At 38.0% G+C, this 13,958-nt stretch overlaps 1 protein-coding gene across 1 annotated transcript; it reads left to right on the forward strand.

Moving 5' to 3' along the window:
* The first annotated feature begins 552 nt into the window (after positions 1 to 552).
* On the forward strand, positions 553 to 12,014 carry SPMIP3 (sperm microtubule inner protein 3). The gene is made up of 4 exons (XM_025177709.2): positions 553 to 568; positions 2,640 to 2,790; positions 8,268 to 8,443; positions 11,902 to 12,014. The coding sequence occupies exons 1-4, from the start codon at positions 553 to 555 to the stop codon at positions 12,012 to 12,014; spliced, it is 456 nt and encodes a 151-aa protein (XP_025033477.1).
* The last annotated feature ends 1,944 nt before the right edge of the window (positions 12,015 to 13,958 follow it).

Raw genomic sequence — 13,958 nt, forward strand, 5'->3', positions numbered from 1 at the left:
CAAAAACAAGTTATAATATAACTTGTTGTGGGTATTTATACTAAGAAACACCTTGGAATTTTCCTCCACTTCCATCTATAAATAAGCCTTTGCTATGTTGATTTTGCTGAAATGTTGTTCCCCAGTGAGATTAGCTATTCCAGAGGGTAAGCATAGCAACAGATCACCACAGATCCAAACAGTTCTGTTGTTTTTAGCTGGAGATCCATGGGCTCCAATCAACTTTTCAAAGAATTCCATCAGCTTTTGTCTGATCCAGTTCAGTTTCTATCTTTTTGCATATGGCATATGCTTTGTGAAGCTTGGGTGTGGCATTTTCCTATAGCACTATTTTAACTTTGATGTGCTTTGGGTGGGCTGATGCCATCTTTGACCAGCACTAATTTGCACTATATATGCTAATTTATGTTTAATTCACCATTTGTTTCCTATGGTTTAAGTAACCTGACTTAAATATTTACAATTTCATGATATAGAAAGACATAAATATTATAAGCCAATAATTTTAAGCACCAAAATGCACCCAAAAAATTGGGTTCAGATTATCCGCGGATGGACTTATCCACAAGTATGTATGTGTGTGTGTGTGTGTGTGTGTGTGTATATACACACACACACACACACATATATATATATATTTAAGTACTCATATATCCCATATATATTTGTGTATAAGCCTATCCACGGATAAGTAGACTCTCAAATTTTTAACCAAAATACCATGAAAAATGTGGGTTGGCTTATCCCCAGGTGGTGCATTCTTCATGGTATTTTGGTTAAAAATTTGAGGGTTGGCTTATCTGTGGATGGGCTTATACATGAGTATATATGGTAAGTATTATAATGAGACTATGATCTTATATATTGAGTAAATACTGAATTAGTAGCAGTAGGTGTTATAATGTATTATTTTTCCTTAGGAATTCTAATGGCAGGACAAGTTGCAGCAATAAAATTACGGCAGTTTATAGATCCAGCACCAGAGACCATTCCAGGGTAAAGTATCAAAAACAAACAAAATCCCTCAAGATTGATCCAGGACCTCAGAATGATTATTTTGAAGCTATTTTAAGACACCTTGCCAAACATAAAATTAAACTAATTACAATGACAGTCTAATTACAAATCTCAAGTGATTTTTCATGCATCACAGAAAGAAAGGGATAGGTTAAAAGTCTATTTTAGAATATTATTTTGTGCACTTAAAATATTTCACAAACATTATCCTATTTGTATTGTGACTTGCATCAGAAGAATGGCCTACTAATCAGTAGAAATAATTAATGTTTTAGACCAAGGGGCACATTTGGAATTTTAAAAACCTGCCACAGGGAGGTTTGACCCAAAGACAAACAGGTAAAAATTGCTCTTCTCCAGCTTCTTCTGCCGTTCATTTTCTATCTCACCAGCTTACCTTGCTCTTTTCTTTTCCTGAGCAGGTGGGCACATGTTCAATGTTTTTATTGGCCAAGAATAGGATTTACAGTACCCTTAGAATGGAGGCTTATGGGTATCCCCTTCCTACCTCTAGTGAAAGATCAACATAAACTTGTGCTTGGCACATCAGCAGTTTCATCTACAAGGAGGTCCTGAGAAATCCGCCCTGTCCTACTCAGTATCCCATGAGTTCTTCTCCCCTGGAATTCTGAAGGAAGCCCTGGATGGGAGCTTCTTCCCTACCCCTTTTCAGCAGGATCCTTTCCAGGCCAGGAATTATCTTGCTGGCAGAAAAGAAGGATCTATTTAGTTTCAGAATATACCATGTTCGGTAAAATAGCTAAACAGGGTTACAAGCATTTCAAGCTGCAACCTAAACATACATATTTTGATGCAACAGTACTGCTGTCTAAGCAAACAGATTTATGATTTGTTGATAATTATATTCATACAGCAGGTAGATATTATGTTATATAGTGTGTAGTGTTTTACAGAACAGAAGACAGGTCCATAATTTGAGGAAGGTATGTTCTAATATTCACTGGAGGAGAATAAGAGAAAGGAAAGCTGGATGCAAGGGAAGAATTGGAAGTTATTTATATATAACTTAAGTATATGACATGTATTTAAGCTTTATTGTAGGCCTACTTTGGCTAATAATGATAAATCATTGCAACTATAATGTTATTTATGTTATAAAGACCCTTTTGTTTAAGTGTTCCAGAAACAAAGGAAGCATAGATTACAATACCATAATTAACAGCATTATGGTATTCTAGAATGTCCTTGATTAATACAATTTTCATTTATCTTATTATGATTTGATAAATAGATGAACAAGAGATAGATTTATTTATTTAGATTGACAATTTTTTATCCTGCCTTTTTAAGTTTGCAAATCAAGTCAATCGAAAGTATCTGTTTCTTCCCAAATCACTTTGGATAAGAAGGAGAAAATAGCTCTTTCCTTATTTCATGATAGAAATAACTAAAATCTAATATAAATTGGACAACTGCACAATGTATCAGTTAACCACATACCTCTCCCATACAGGAGATCCACCAGTTTCACAATAGCTGTTTCAGGTATTTTCATTCTGTGTTAGTCATAGAAAAAATAGTGCAGCTTTTTACATTTTTATGATAGATTTTATTTAATAGCTGGATGTTTTGCCATTAATTTAATATGTAATGCGAGTCAGAAAAACCTGTTTCAGATATAGATGGCTCATTTGTTCATTCATTTATTCATTCTACCAGAACTATTTTTCATCCGGGAAAGGATGTTATTGGTTACTTTCCTGGTCAACTGGCACGACTTTACATTGCATATCCTCCTGAAAGGCAATTAAGGTAAAAAAAACCCAACCTCATTATCCTTAATTATCAATGTTAAGCACATACCTAAAACACTCTACAAATTTTCCTTTTCAGTCTTCAGAAAATGATTGTGAAAGTAGATTTGATTTTTTTCCCTATGTATCTTACACTTCTTAGAGGTAGCCCTCAACTTACGACCACTCGTTCAGTAACCATTCAAAATTATGATGGTGCTGAACCAAGGGGACTTGTGATCAGTTTGTCAACTTGCAGCCATCACAACGTCCCCACAATCAAGTGATCACAATCTGGGCACTCAGGCATCAGGTTCACGATTACGTCACAGCAAGCTGCAGTCACATGATCACCATTTGCGACCTACCTGCTGGTTTCCCACAAGCAAAGTCAATGGGGAAGCCATTGCAAAAGTAGCAAGTCACTCCCGTAAGTCACTCCAGCCACTTTTTCTTCTGGGGAGCCCCAATACTGTCAGGTTCAGCCCAAAGAACTCCAAGAGACAATGCAAATACAGTTCTGTTGCGTTTATTAGCTCCAACCTCAAGACAGAAATCTCACCAGACTGAACCCTAGTTCCCAAGCCAGCCAGCCACACCACCGTGAATTCCTTAGGGAGGTGCCAGCCTCATCTTCTTGAACTTCCCACACTCCTGTTGGGAGCTAAGAACACGCTTATCTCCCTGAGCCTGGCCTTCATAAGTCCATTCCATCACAAATACGGACTAAAAGATCCCAGGGATCCCATACTCCGTAACACCCCCTGCCCACCACCCTTGTTGGCCCAGCCACACTTCCCAGTACCTACCTGCTGCCCTTGCCAGCTAGTCTGTGTTTCCCAGGGCCTGCCCACTGCCCTTGCCAGCCCACCCACGCTCCCCAGCATCCGCCCACAGCGGCCCCCCATTCCCCTGTGCTCCTTACCTGGGACTCCTGCTCCTTTCCACTTAACAATCTGCACAGTCCTGGGGTTGTGACAGCAATGAGGACCCCCAGGATTGCTGTCACTAACTGATGCAGTCATGTGACGTTGCACTTAGCCCTAGTCTCCATTGCCATTGTAACTCAAAGACTACCTGTATTAAAAAACTTCTAATGAAAATCATCCCAGCATTACCCAGGGATGTTTGTATACAAATGTATACAAAGCCAGAAGTGCAAAACTGAAATGTAAAACAACCAACCAATAAATATTTAAACAAAAGAAATCAGAGTTTATATAGCTCCTTGTTTTAAAAAACCGAACTATTGTAAAATGACCAAAAATATATACTTACTTAAGCAAATAGCTTTCTATAGGGTATGGCCATCATGATTTCCTAAAATTCTTTGTTTCAAACTATGCATTATCTGGACTGTTTGAAAAAAAAATCAGAGGTAGGAAAACCACTAATTGTTTCAGAATTCCCAGTAAAAATTTAGCCTGTTCTTTATTAAATAAGCCTTTAGTAACTATTTATGAGCATCTAACATCTCTTCCCCTATTAATATCCCTTCCCCTACTATTTCTTTGTCTTAGCTTTGTTTTTTTTTAATAGTTTTTAATGTTTTTAATAATAGTAATGGTAACTTGTTTTAGGTATTTATTTAGTTTTGTTGTACACCACCCAGAGTCATGTGCTGTGAGGTGGGTGGTCATATAAATTGGACAAATTAAATAAAATAAACAAACAAACAAACAAATAAATAAATAAAATATCTTAGTGTATAGAGGAAACACAGAATAAGTCATTTTTTATCTAGTATATGAACATCCATATAAAACATTTTTTGGCATTTGAAGATCACACTATAAATTTAAAATTGTCTTTTGAGAATTCAGCTAATTTTTGAAAATACCTTGCCCATGACTACTTCACATAATCAGGGTTGCATGTGCTATTTATATAACAGCTCCTTCTTGACAAGAATAATTTCAGTACCTTGTTCTGAAAGGCTCACTAGTTTCTGTAGAATCTTATGTTCTTTTGAATTATTTACTAACATTTTGGAAACTGATAGGACAACAGCAGAAATGGTTATTATATGTTCTTGTAGTTTTGGGCAATGTCCAGCAATATAAAATACAGAAATAGTGACCAACAAAAGCAATTAAACATTCTTATGAAACCTTAAGAAATTGTGACTTAAAAAACAAGAAGTCCCTACTGTAAGATAAAGACATCTTATGTGCCGTTATGAAAATCACTGCAATTATCTACAGTCAAGTTAGTGTCAACTCTTAGCAAGCATGTAAGCAGATTTTCTCCATGATAATCTGTCCTTAACCTCATCCTTCAGGTCTTCCAATGGGTCACCATCGTCACTGTATCTGTCCATCCACCTTGCTGTCCATTATCATTTTCCTTCTACTTTCTCACCATTCTAGACTTCTCCAGGGAGCTAGGTCTTCACATAATGTGTCCAAAATACAGTAATTTGAGCTTGGTCATTTATGCCTGTGAGAACTCCAGATTGATTTGTTTGATGATCCATTGGCTTGTTTTCTTGGCTATGCATGGTATTCTCAGGAGTCTTCTCCAATACCAAAGTTCAAAAGTGTCAGTGTTCTTTCTATCCTGCTTCTTCAAAGTCCAGCTTTTGCTTCCATAGAATAACACAACTAATACCATTGATTGCACTATTCCAATCTTTGTAGGTGTAGACACATCAATGGCATGTATCATTTTCAAGACCTTCATGGCTGCTCTACTGAGTGCTAGTCTGCAACCTATTTCTTGATTGCTTGTTCCTCAAAGGCAGAAGCTATCTACGCACTTTAATATGTTCATTATCAGTTCTAAGGCTGGTTGTTTTCATTAGTTTGATCTTCTTTATATTTTAGTCCCATTTTTCACTGTGCTCCTTGACTTTTATTACTACAGCTTGCAGATCCTTGTTTTCAGTTATCAGAGTAGTGTCATCAGCATGGCACAAATTATTGATGTTTCTTCCTCCAATTTTAAAACCATGCTCATCTTCTTCCTATTTAGCTTACCTTAAAATATATTCAGCACATAAGTTGAATAAGAGAGTATACAGCCTTTGTCTCACTCCTTTGCAAACCTGAACCTAGTCTATTTCACCATGTTTGTATTGTGGCTTCCTGTCCTTTATATGGGTTTCTCAAGAGGCCAAGAGATATCCTGGGATTCCCATTTTCCACAGCTTGACATGACTGACAAAATCAAAGGACTTTCTATAATCAATGAAACACAAACTGATTTCTTAAAAATATTCTTTGGCTTTCTTGATTATTCAGCATGCATTAGCAATAATGTCCCAGGTTCCTTGGCCTTTTCTAAAGCCAGCTTGAACATCTGGCATCTTTTTCCACATAGTGCTCTAATTTGCATTGGATGATCTTCAGCATTATTTTGCAGTCATGTAAAATTAAGGATACCATATGATAGTTTGCATACTGTGTGAAATCTTTTTTGGTATTGAAATGTAGATTGACCTCTTCCTCTTCCATTCTATTGCCACTGTGTCATTTTCCACATTTGCTGGCACAGCTTAGCTAGAACCTTTACAAAACCTTTACTTTTGTTGCTTGCCATATTCCATCAATTCCTGTAACTTTCCAACTTGGTAAGGACTGGAGTGCTGATTTATTTATTTAATCAAATTTATTTAGCCGCCCATTTCACAAATACGAATCTGGGTGGCATACAATAAAAACAGAATAAAAACATCTTAAAACAACCATAAAAAACAAGAAACATACATATAACAAGACCACAAGAGAGAGTTAAAAACACAATACATAATAAAGCCATCTTGCGTGCTCCCTGTTCCCAAGGGATCTCTAGGCCTCCTGGAAAAACCACATCTTGAGAGATCTCCGGAAGGCAAACAGGGTCAGGGCTAATCTCACTTCGGAGGGAAAGATGTTCCAAAGGGCGGGTGTGATGGCAGAAAATGCTCGCCTCTTAAGTCCCATCAGATGAAACTCCTTAATAGATGGGACCTATAACGTGCCTTTCCTGCCTGATCTGATGGGATGGGTAGTTGTAATCAGGAAGATGTAACTTCATCTACTAATACTAGAGGTTCTTGTAAGTAGGAAATACCTTCTAAGTATCTTGTATGTAGACATCTCTATTGTACAGTATTTCATTATATTCCTTCAATCTTTCTTTGATCTTCTTTAAATCAGTTACTATATTGTAGATAAGCAGAATGTTGGTATGATTCCAATCTGGCAATAGGAAGCAAATCATAATAGCTACAACATCATTCCTTCTACCTGAAACAATGTTAGTCTTCCTGCTGAACGCTCCTCCCTCTTTTTATTTTTCTTTCTCATGCAAACACACACACAGCTATTTCTTGACCCTGTGATCCAAACTAAGTAGAAATGAAGGATGTAACAAATTATTAATTAGATCTCAAAAATCAGTGAATGTTTCTGATCCTTAATGTAGAATTATAAAAACCCATCTGAATTGGTACTGAAAAGTATTATTTATTATATGAAACAGTAAGTTTCTGTAACACACAATGCAAATTATAGTATTTGCAAAATGCATAGCCTTATTTGCAGTATTTCAAGGCTCTGAGGGGGCCAACACAACAATATTATAAAAGTCTCAGTGTAAGCTGTCATACTGCTGATAGTTACTGCACTAGCAGTACGTAACCCGATAGTCCATCAGAAACAACCAACAGACTATTACAACCACATGACATCTCTGTAGCACACAAACCAACTAAAGCCCTCCAAAACATCTTAAGTAAAGCAAAAGACCCAGTAGCCCAAGGAGAAAAAACCAGGAGGCATCTACAACATACAGTGTAAGGACTGTAACAACCACTATGTAGGACAGACAGGCTGAAGGCTAGCAGAGCGCATCCATGAACACCAACTAGCAGTCAGAAGACACGATGAAAACTTAATCTCACAACACATGGACAGACTTAATCATAGTTTCAACAGGGAAACTGTGAGCATCTTAGACCAAGCTAAATCCAGAAATGTGAGGGAATTCCTGGAACCTTGGTATTCAGACAAGGCAGCCATCAACAGGCACATAGAGATAAGCAACATCTACACACTATTCAAACGAGACAATAAAAAGGAAAACAAAAGACCAGAACATCTTCTCACCAGCAATCATCACCCAGATAAGCAGGGATTAACACCAAGATTATCACCAGACAATCAACAAGTAAACAATACCCTAATCAAGGAACTACCAGGGGGAAAAAAAACACCAACACAGGCAGGGCAAACCACTGTATATAAACAAAGAGCAAACCCCGTTCCATTCTAGTACTGAAGATGTTACCTAGCTGGGTAACGAAACGTTTGCAAGAAAACCACCAAGCTCAGAGGACCCCAAGGACTCCACAATTCAACCCTGAGCTACACATATTCTTTTCTATTCGTAGTCCATCTTCACTGAGATCCTTAGAACAAACGTTTGGATATGGGGCTCTTCTTATGGGTAGTTTTATCTTTAGCAAACTAGATTCAGCATGAGATTACTAAACTATTTATGCTTTTCATCTAGACCTTTTGCAAAACTACAGCCAGCTCCAGAAAAAGAGGAAATTATATATCCACATGAGTTTGATTATTTAATTCTGCAACAGTATATTCATTATCAAAGTGCAAAGATGAAGGTATTTGACTGGTACACACGAACCACATACAAAGAAGCATTTACACTGCCATGTTTCAAAAAAGGTGAGTATATTCATAACCTAACACATTTCCTGCAGAACACATGCTAATATATGTTTTGTTAGGAGATTGGGACAGAACTAATCTATGATCAACAGGCCTTTTCAAGATTACAAAAATGCAGTTGAAGAAAAGTACTCTATTTGCTTCAAGGTATAATGTATACTAGACTTTTATATAAAATCTTTTCTGGTTTTACTATACTGACATACTTTATATAAGGTATATAAAGGATGTACATTACATACCCTGAACAAGTGACATGAATTTTCAAGTGTAGCAGACAAGATGTACCAAGCTGCTAGCCCAGCTTAGCATCATTACATATAGCTGAATTAAAATTTAACATAGCATTGAATTTAGTTTAGAATCTACTTAGAAGCAATTATGTTTTCTAAACGCTTTCTTTCAAAATTGCAGGTTTCATGAATTAGATGAAGCTATTAACCCATAGATTAACAATTTAGCATAATTTCTGCTCTGATATTTTAGTAGAAAACCTTGGTATTGAATACTTAGCTACAGATTTTTTTAAGAAACTCACTTCTGAGAAGTTAAACACATAATACTTTTGGTACTCCTGGAGATACTAAGTCTAGGTCAAAAAAGCGTAAATAAATTTCTACATATTTATGGAACTCTTGGATTTATATATTTATTTAGAGAATTTATATAGCCACCAATCTTAAATATAAATTCTGGGTGGTGAACAGTCCATGCAAAAACAATATAAAACACCTATAACCTATTAAAAATAATCTAATACAGGAAACAAATAACCAAGTCACTACATAACAATTCCATGCAACATACACACGCACATACTGGTCCTAAAGGTTGGAGAAAAGGCCAGATTTTAACATCCTTCCAGAAGACCAAGAGGATCAGGGCCATCTGAATTTCAGGGGGGAGGCTTTTCCACAGGGTAGGCACTGTGATAGAGAAGACACGCCTCCTGGGTCCTCAGGATGGCACCGTTTGGCCACTCTGCTGCATTTGCTAGAACAGGCTGTAACCCTTGGAAATAGATGGCCCCACAAGTAACATGGCCTCATGCCATGTAGGGCTTTAAAGATAATAACCAGCACCTTGAGCTGCACTCAGAAGTATACTAGAAGCCCATGCAGCTCACATAATTGAGGTGTGGCACCAGTGAATTTCGGAACTCCCAAAACTGTGTGTGCCACCTCAACAACACTCCCTAAAAAGAAAAGGTTGGAAACTGGATGAAAGTTGTCCAGCACTATTGGATCCAAGGAGGTCTTGAGGAGGGGAATGGATCACTGTCCCCTTCAGAACAGAATCAGCTTCTCCAGCCCACAAGCATTCACTGTCATTTGGACCCAACTATATGGCACCTCCTGGCTGGCCTTAACCAGGAGGGACATGGATCTATAACACAGGCGGCAGAGCTCACAGTTCCAAGGATCCTGTCTACTTTCTCAGGGCTAGGTAGGTGAAACTCATCCCAGATAACCTGGCAAGACTGTGGCTTATGTGCCTCAGTCCCTTCCACAGGTCCTGCCCAGCTAGAGTCCAGCTCCAAAGAGATCCAAAGAAAACTTTGTCCAACGCATGCCTAGAATAATCCTCACAGCAACCCAACCCCTCCTTACCAAGGAGGGATCTGGTCACCTGAAACAGGGCCACCAGTTGGCTATCTGCAGATGCAATAAGAGAAGAGTGAGCCCATTTCGCTGCTCTTACCACCAGGTAAATCCTAATGAAGGCTCTTACTTGTGGTCAGTCAGATTTGCTCTTTTCTTCCTCCAGTGGCATTATAGGCGTCTTTTATGACGCTTCATCTCCCAGAGCTCCTCAGAAAACCAGGGAGCTCCATGGGATCCCCAGTCACAGAATCCACAAAGGTGCAATCTGATGTAAGGCTGTCATCACCTGCTCATTCCAAGCAGCGATTGTACCTCAGCCAGAGCATGCAACAGATTTTCAGGAATAATCCCAAATTCCCTTTAAAACCCAACTGGGTCCATCAGTTGGCTGTGGCAGACAGATCAAATAGCTCCTTCCTCCCTTCAGTGGGAGGCAGCCAGAGAGTACTCCAGAGCTAGAAGGAAGTGATCTGTCATGGCAAGAAATGCCACAAAACAAAAACAAAGGCCAGAGTGTGGTGTGAGTCAGGAGTTTGGTGTGAGTCAGGCTGTCAATAATCTGTATCAGGTCCATGGTTGCCATGGAGGCCGTGAGTCAATACCTATGACTTCAGGTCAGGTTGAAGTCCCCCCGCATGATTCATCTAAGGAACTCTGCCACCAACTCAGCCATGAGTTCAGTCAGGGAAGCTGTTACACAGCAGAGAGGCTGGTACACAAGAGCAGTCCCATCTGACCCTTACAGCTCAGCTTCACAAACAGGGGCTTACATCCATCTGTGTCCAGAGCAATGCCCCTAAAAGCCACCAGATTCCTGGATGAAATTCCAAAGACCAGAAGGCTGGAATGTGACTTCCATATTAAACACGTCACCTTCCCCGAGAATGGCCCACACCCTACCTCCTGCCATATCTCCTCTTGCCCATCACCACCTGTTCCTATCTGCCCTCTCCCCCTTCACAGCACCCAGCCCACCTCCCAACCCTCCTCCATTCCCCTCCTAACCACAGGGCCCCATCCCACCTCCAAACATCTTCCAGGGAAGGTGGGACTAGACAACACCCCAACAACTAGGTGCTTCTGATAATCATTCATCACCCAAGCCAAATGAGCCTTGCCACCTCCCCTCCCCAGCCAAATATCATCTACACTCACACCATCCCCCAGCAACCAGGGTTCAAGATGCAATCACCCTGAGTTTGCCACAATTTGAAAAAGAGCAAACCTTCAAAGACCTCAATCCAAAAAGCAAAACAGAAAGAATGCCAAGATGGGTGTGATACCACATGGCCACCTAGGGGCAACCACAGGACATGGGTCGGTTTTCTCAAAGAACCACCAACCTGGTCCTACTCCCACTATCATGTCATATCTTGTCTTCCTAGAAATTATATGGTTATATTTAGTGAATTGCTCCTCAAATATATTTTTTTTCTCTGACAATGCTTGATACACTCGCTCATCTCTTTCAAACTAGAATTGTTTTCTAACAATCTAAGTAGGACAGCTGTTTCAAAATTTAGGAGAGATTCAGGATAGATTAGTTGAACTGGAAAAAAAATCAAAGGGGAGAAGAAATACATAGAGTATAGTGAATAAAGGCAAAAGATGAAACAAAGTGAGAAAAATGCAAATAGCAAGCCATGAATTAAAAAAGAAGACAATCCATTGAAGAGGGCAGGAGAAAATACATTTAAGGGGAATACATATCTGGACAATTTGAATTCTGCTTGGATATTAGCATGTAGATGGTGGAGATGTTACATGTTGCTACTGAATATTGTCAAATTTGAATTTTGTTTGTGTTTTCTAAATTCAGGAGCAAAAGCATTTTTTCTTTTTAAATTATAGGCAGTGCTGAGGATAGCTATCGCCAAAGATCAGATGCTGAAATACTGTCACTTTGGAAAAGTACATCGGCTATGAAGAAAGACAGAGTTAAACCTTCTTTCATGGGAGTTTGAAAACTTCTGTCTTCTCTCTCTTTTTAAAGCAACAATATGAAAGATTCTGCTAGACTGCTTCTAATCCAAACGTACTAAAGATGACTACTAACACCATACAAAAGCTCTGGCAATTTTAAATAAGGTTTGATTGACTATAAAACCGTTTTAAAATTCCATTGCAAATAGAGAAAAGATACAGAAAATACATTTCAGTCTAAGAAATGGAACTACAGCAAAATAATGAAAAAAGAAGCTCTCACAAACTCCCATAGTGGCAAATAGCATAGTCATTATTACAGGAAGCCTCTCACAAACAAATCCTTCTGTTTTGTCTCAAACAGACACAAAATTAAAAAGCAATATTCAGCACCTAAGAAACAACTTTCTCCTTACTATTTCATAATCACTACATGATTATTACTAGACTTTTTTTTTTTTTTTAACCATCTGCTTGGATAATTCTGGGTTTGATGGAGTCACCACACATTTTGAACATTTAGAAATGTTAATGGCACCATTTATTTTTATTTATATTCTTCCAGAAACTTTCTAGTGCACTGAAGGGAAATCATTTAAGAACACTGAATAATTTTGCACAATAATCAAAAAGTAATACCCTGCAACTGAGCACCCACCAGCATAGCCTGTTATTACCAAACCTTTCCATTCTTTTGGTCCGCTTCAGTCTTATTTTTTTCCAGTCACAGAAGTGCTCCAGCGTATGATAGACATGAGCAACATAGATTGGCAGCCTCTATTTGTAATTAATTACATATATTGTATGCATATTCCCTTTGCATTATTACTGTAAGTTAAGGATGCATATGGTCAACTTGCCAAACAACAGTTAGTGAAAAGAGGTTTGTATTCCTATAAATATAAGGAAGAGACACTGAGAAAATATTCCATGTCTATGCTTCATGTAACCAAGCAGTACAAATGTGTGCCCTGTTCTTTAAACTTCAACATTATAAGCACTTCCATGGCAACGTAACTTAATGAAAAATGAAACTGATATGCTCCTTCCATGTTTTCTGGAATGTGTGCTTATTTCACTCCTGTCCTCAATGTACATTTTTCAGTTGGGTGTGAGGTTCATAGTCACCCTTGAATAACCCAGGATATACAAATGACGGAAAAGGTCAGGATACATATACTATTTCATTCACACTAGTAATGGAAAAGGATTCTCCTATTAGAACAAAGTCACTCCAATTTTTGCTACAATTGCAAAAACAGGCTGGATGATGAAGATACTAAAGCTCTGAGTGCAAATGCAATTTTTAAAATTATTAATCCTTTTTTTACCCAAACATAATTGGTTAGAGCTAAAGACTTGAGACAAACACCAATTTTGTAATCACTAAAAATGTTATAGAAGATGTTCTGAGGGATCTGCACCATCTGTGATGTCATATATGGCCAAAAAGGACAAGTAGTAAGAGCACTGGTGCTTTTAAAAAATACTAAATCTTCAAGCACATTCATTATTTGACACAATTCTAAGAAATTTGATATATCTAGATACAGAACTTAAACGTGTAGAGTGCTGTAAACTAAAATCTAGGGATTTTTTTTTTCTTCATTTGTGCACAAGCAAAACTTGTAGCATATATATAAAATATAAAAATGCTCCAGCAACCAATATATAGTAGCATTATTCACTCTGTGCTATATATGCTGCTTAAATGAAACAGATAATGTTCAAATATTCAATAAGCAAAGAAAGTGAAGAATAGAAAGTACTAGAGAAAGAAAAATAATAATTTGCCCAGTGTATTCTATCAACAATGGCATTAAATCCAAAAGACAGATCCAGAATGCATTAGTACTAGTCTAGTAAAGAAGCCAGACATATAAGAAGCCAACATTTGAAAATGTGGACAGGGAGAATTCCTTGTTCAGAATCAAAACACAATTCTATTCTATGAAAATAATTCTAACTGCGGGGCTGAAGGCTTG

This window comes from Python bivittatus, unplaced genomic scaffold (assembly GCF_059951505.1).
Source record: "Python bivittatus isolate LINGU-HERP-01145 unplaced genomic scaffold, Pbiv_v1 ctg000020_np1212, whole genome shotgun sequence".
NCBI lineage: Eukaryota > Metazoa > Chordata > Lepidosauria > Squamata > Pythonidae > Python > Python bivittatus.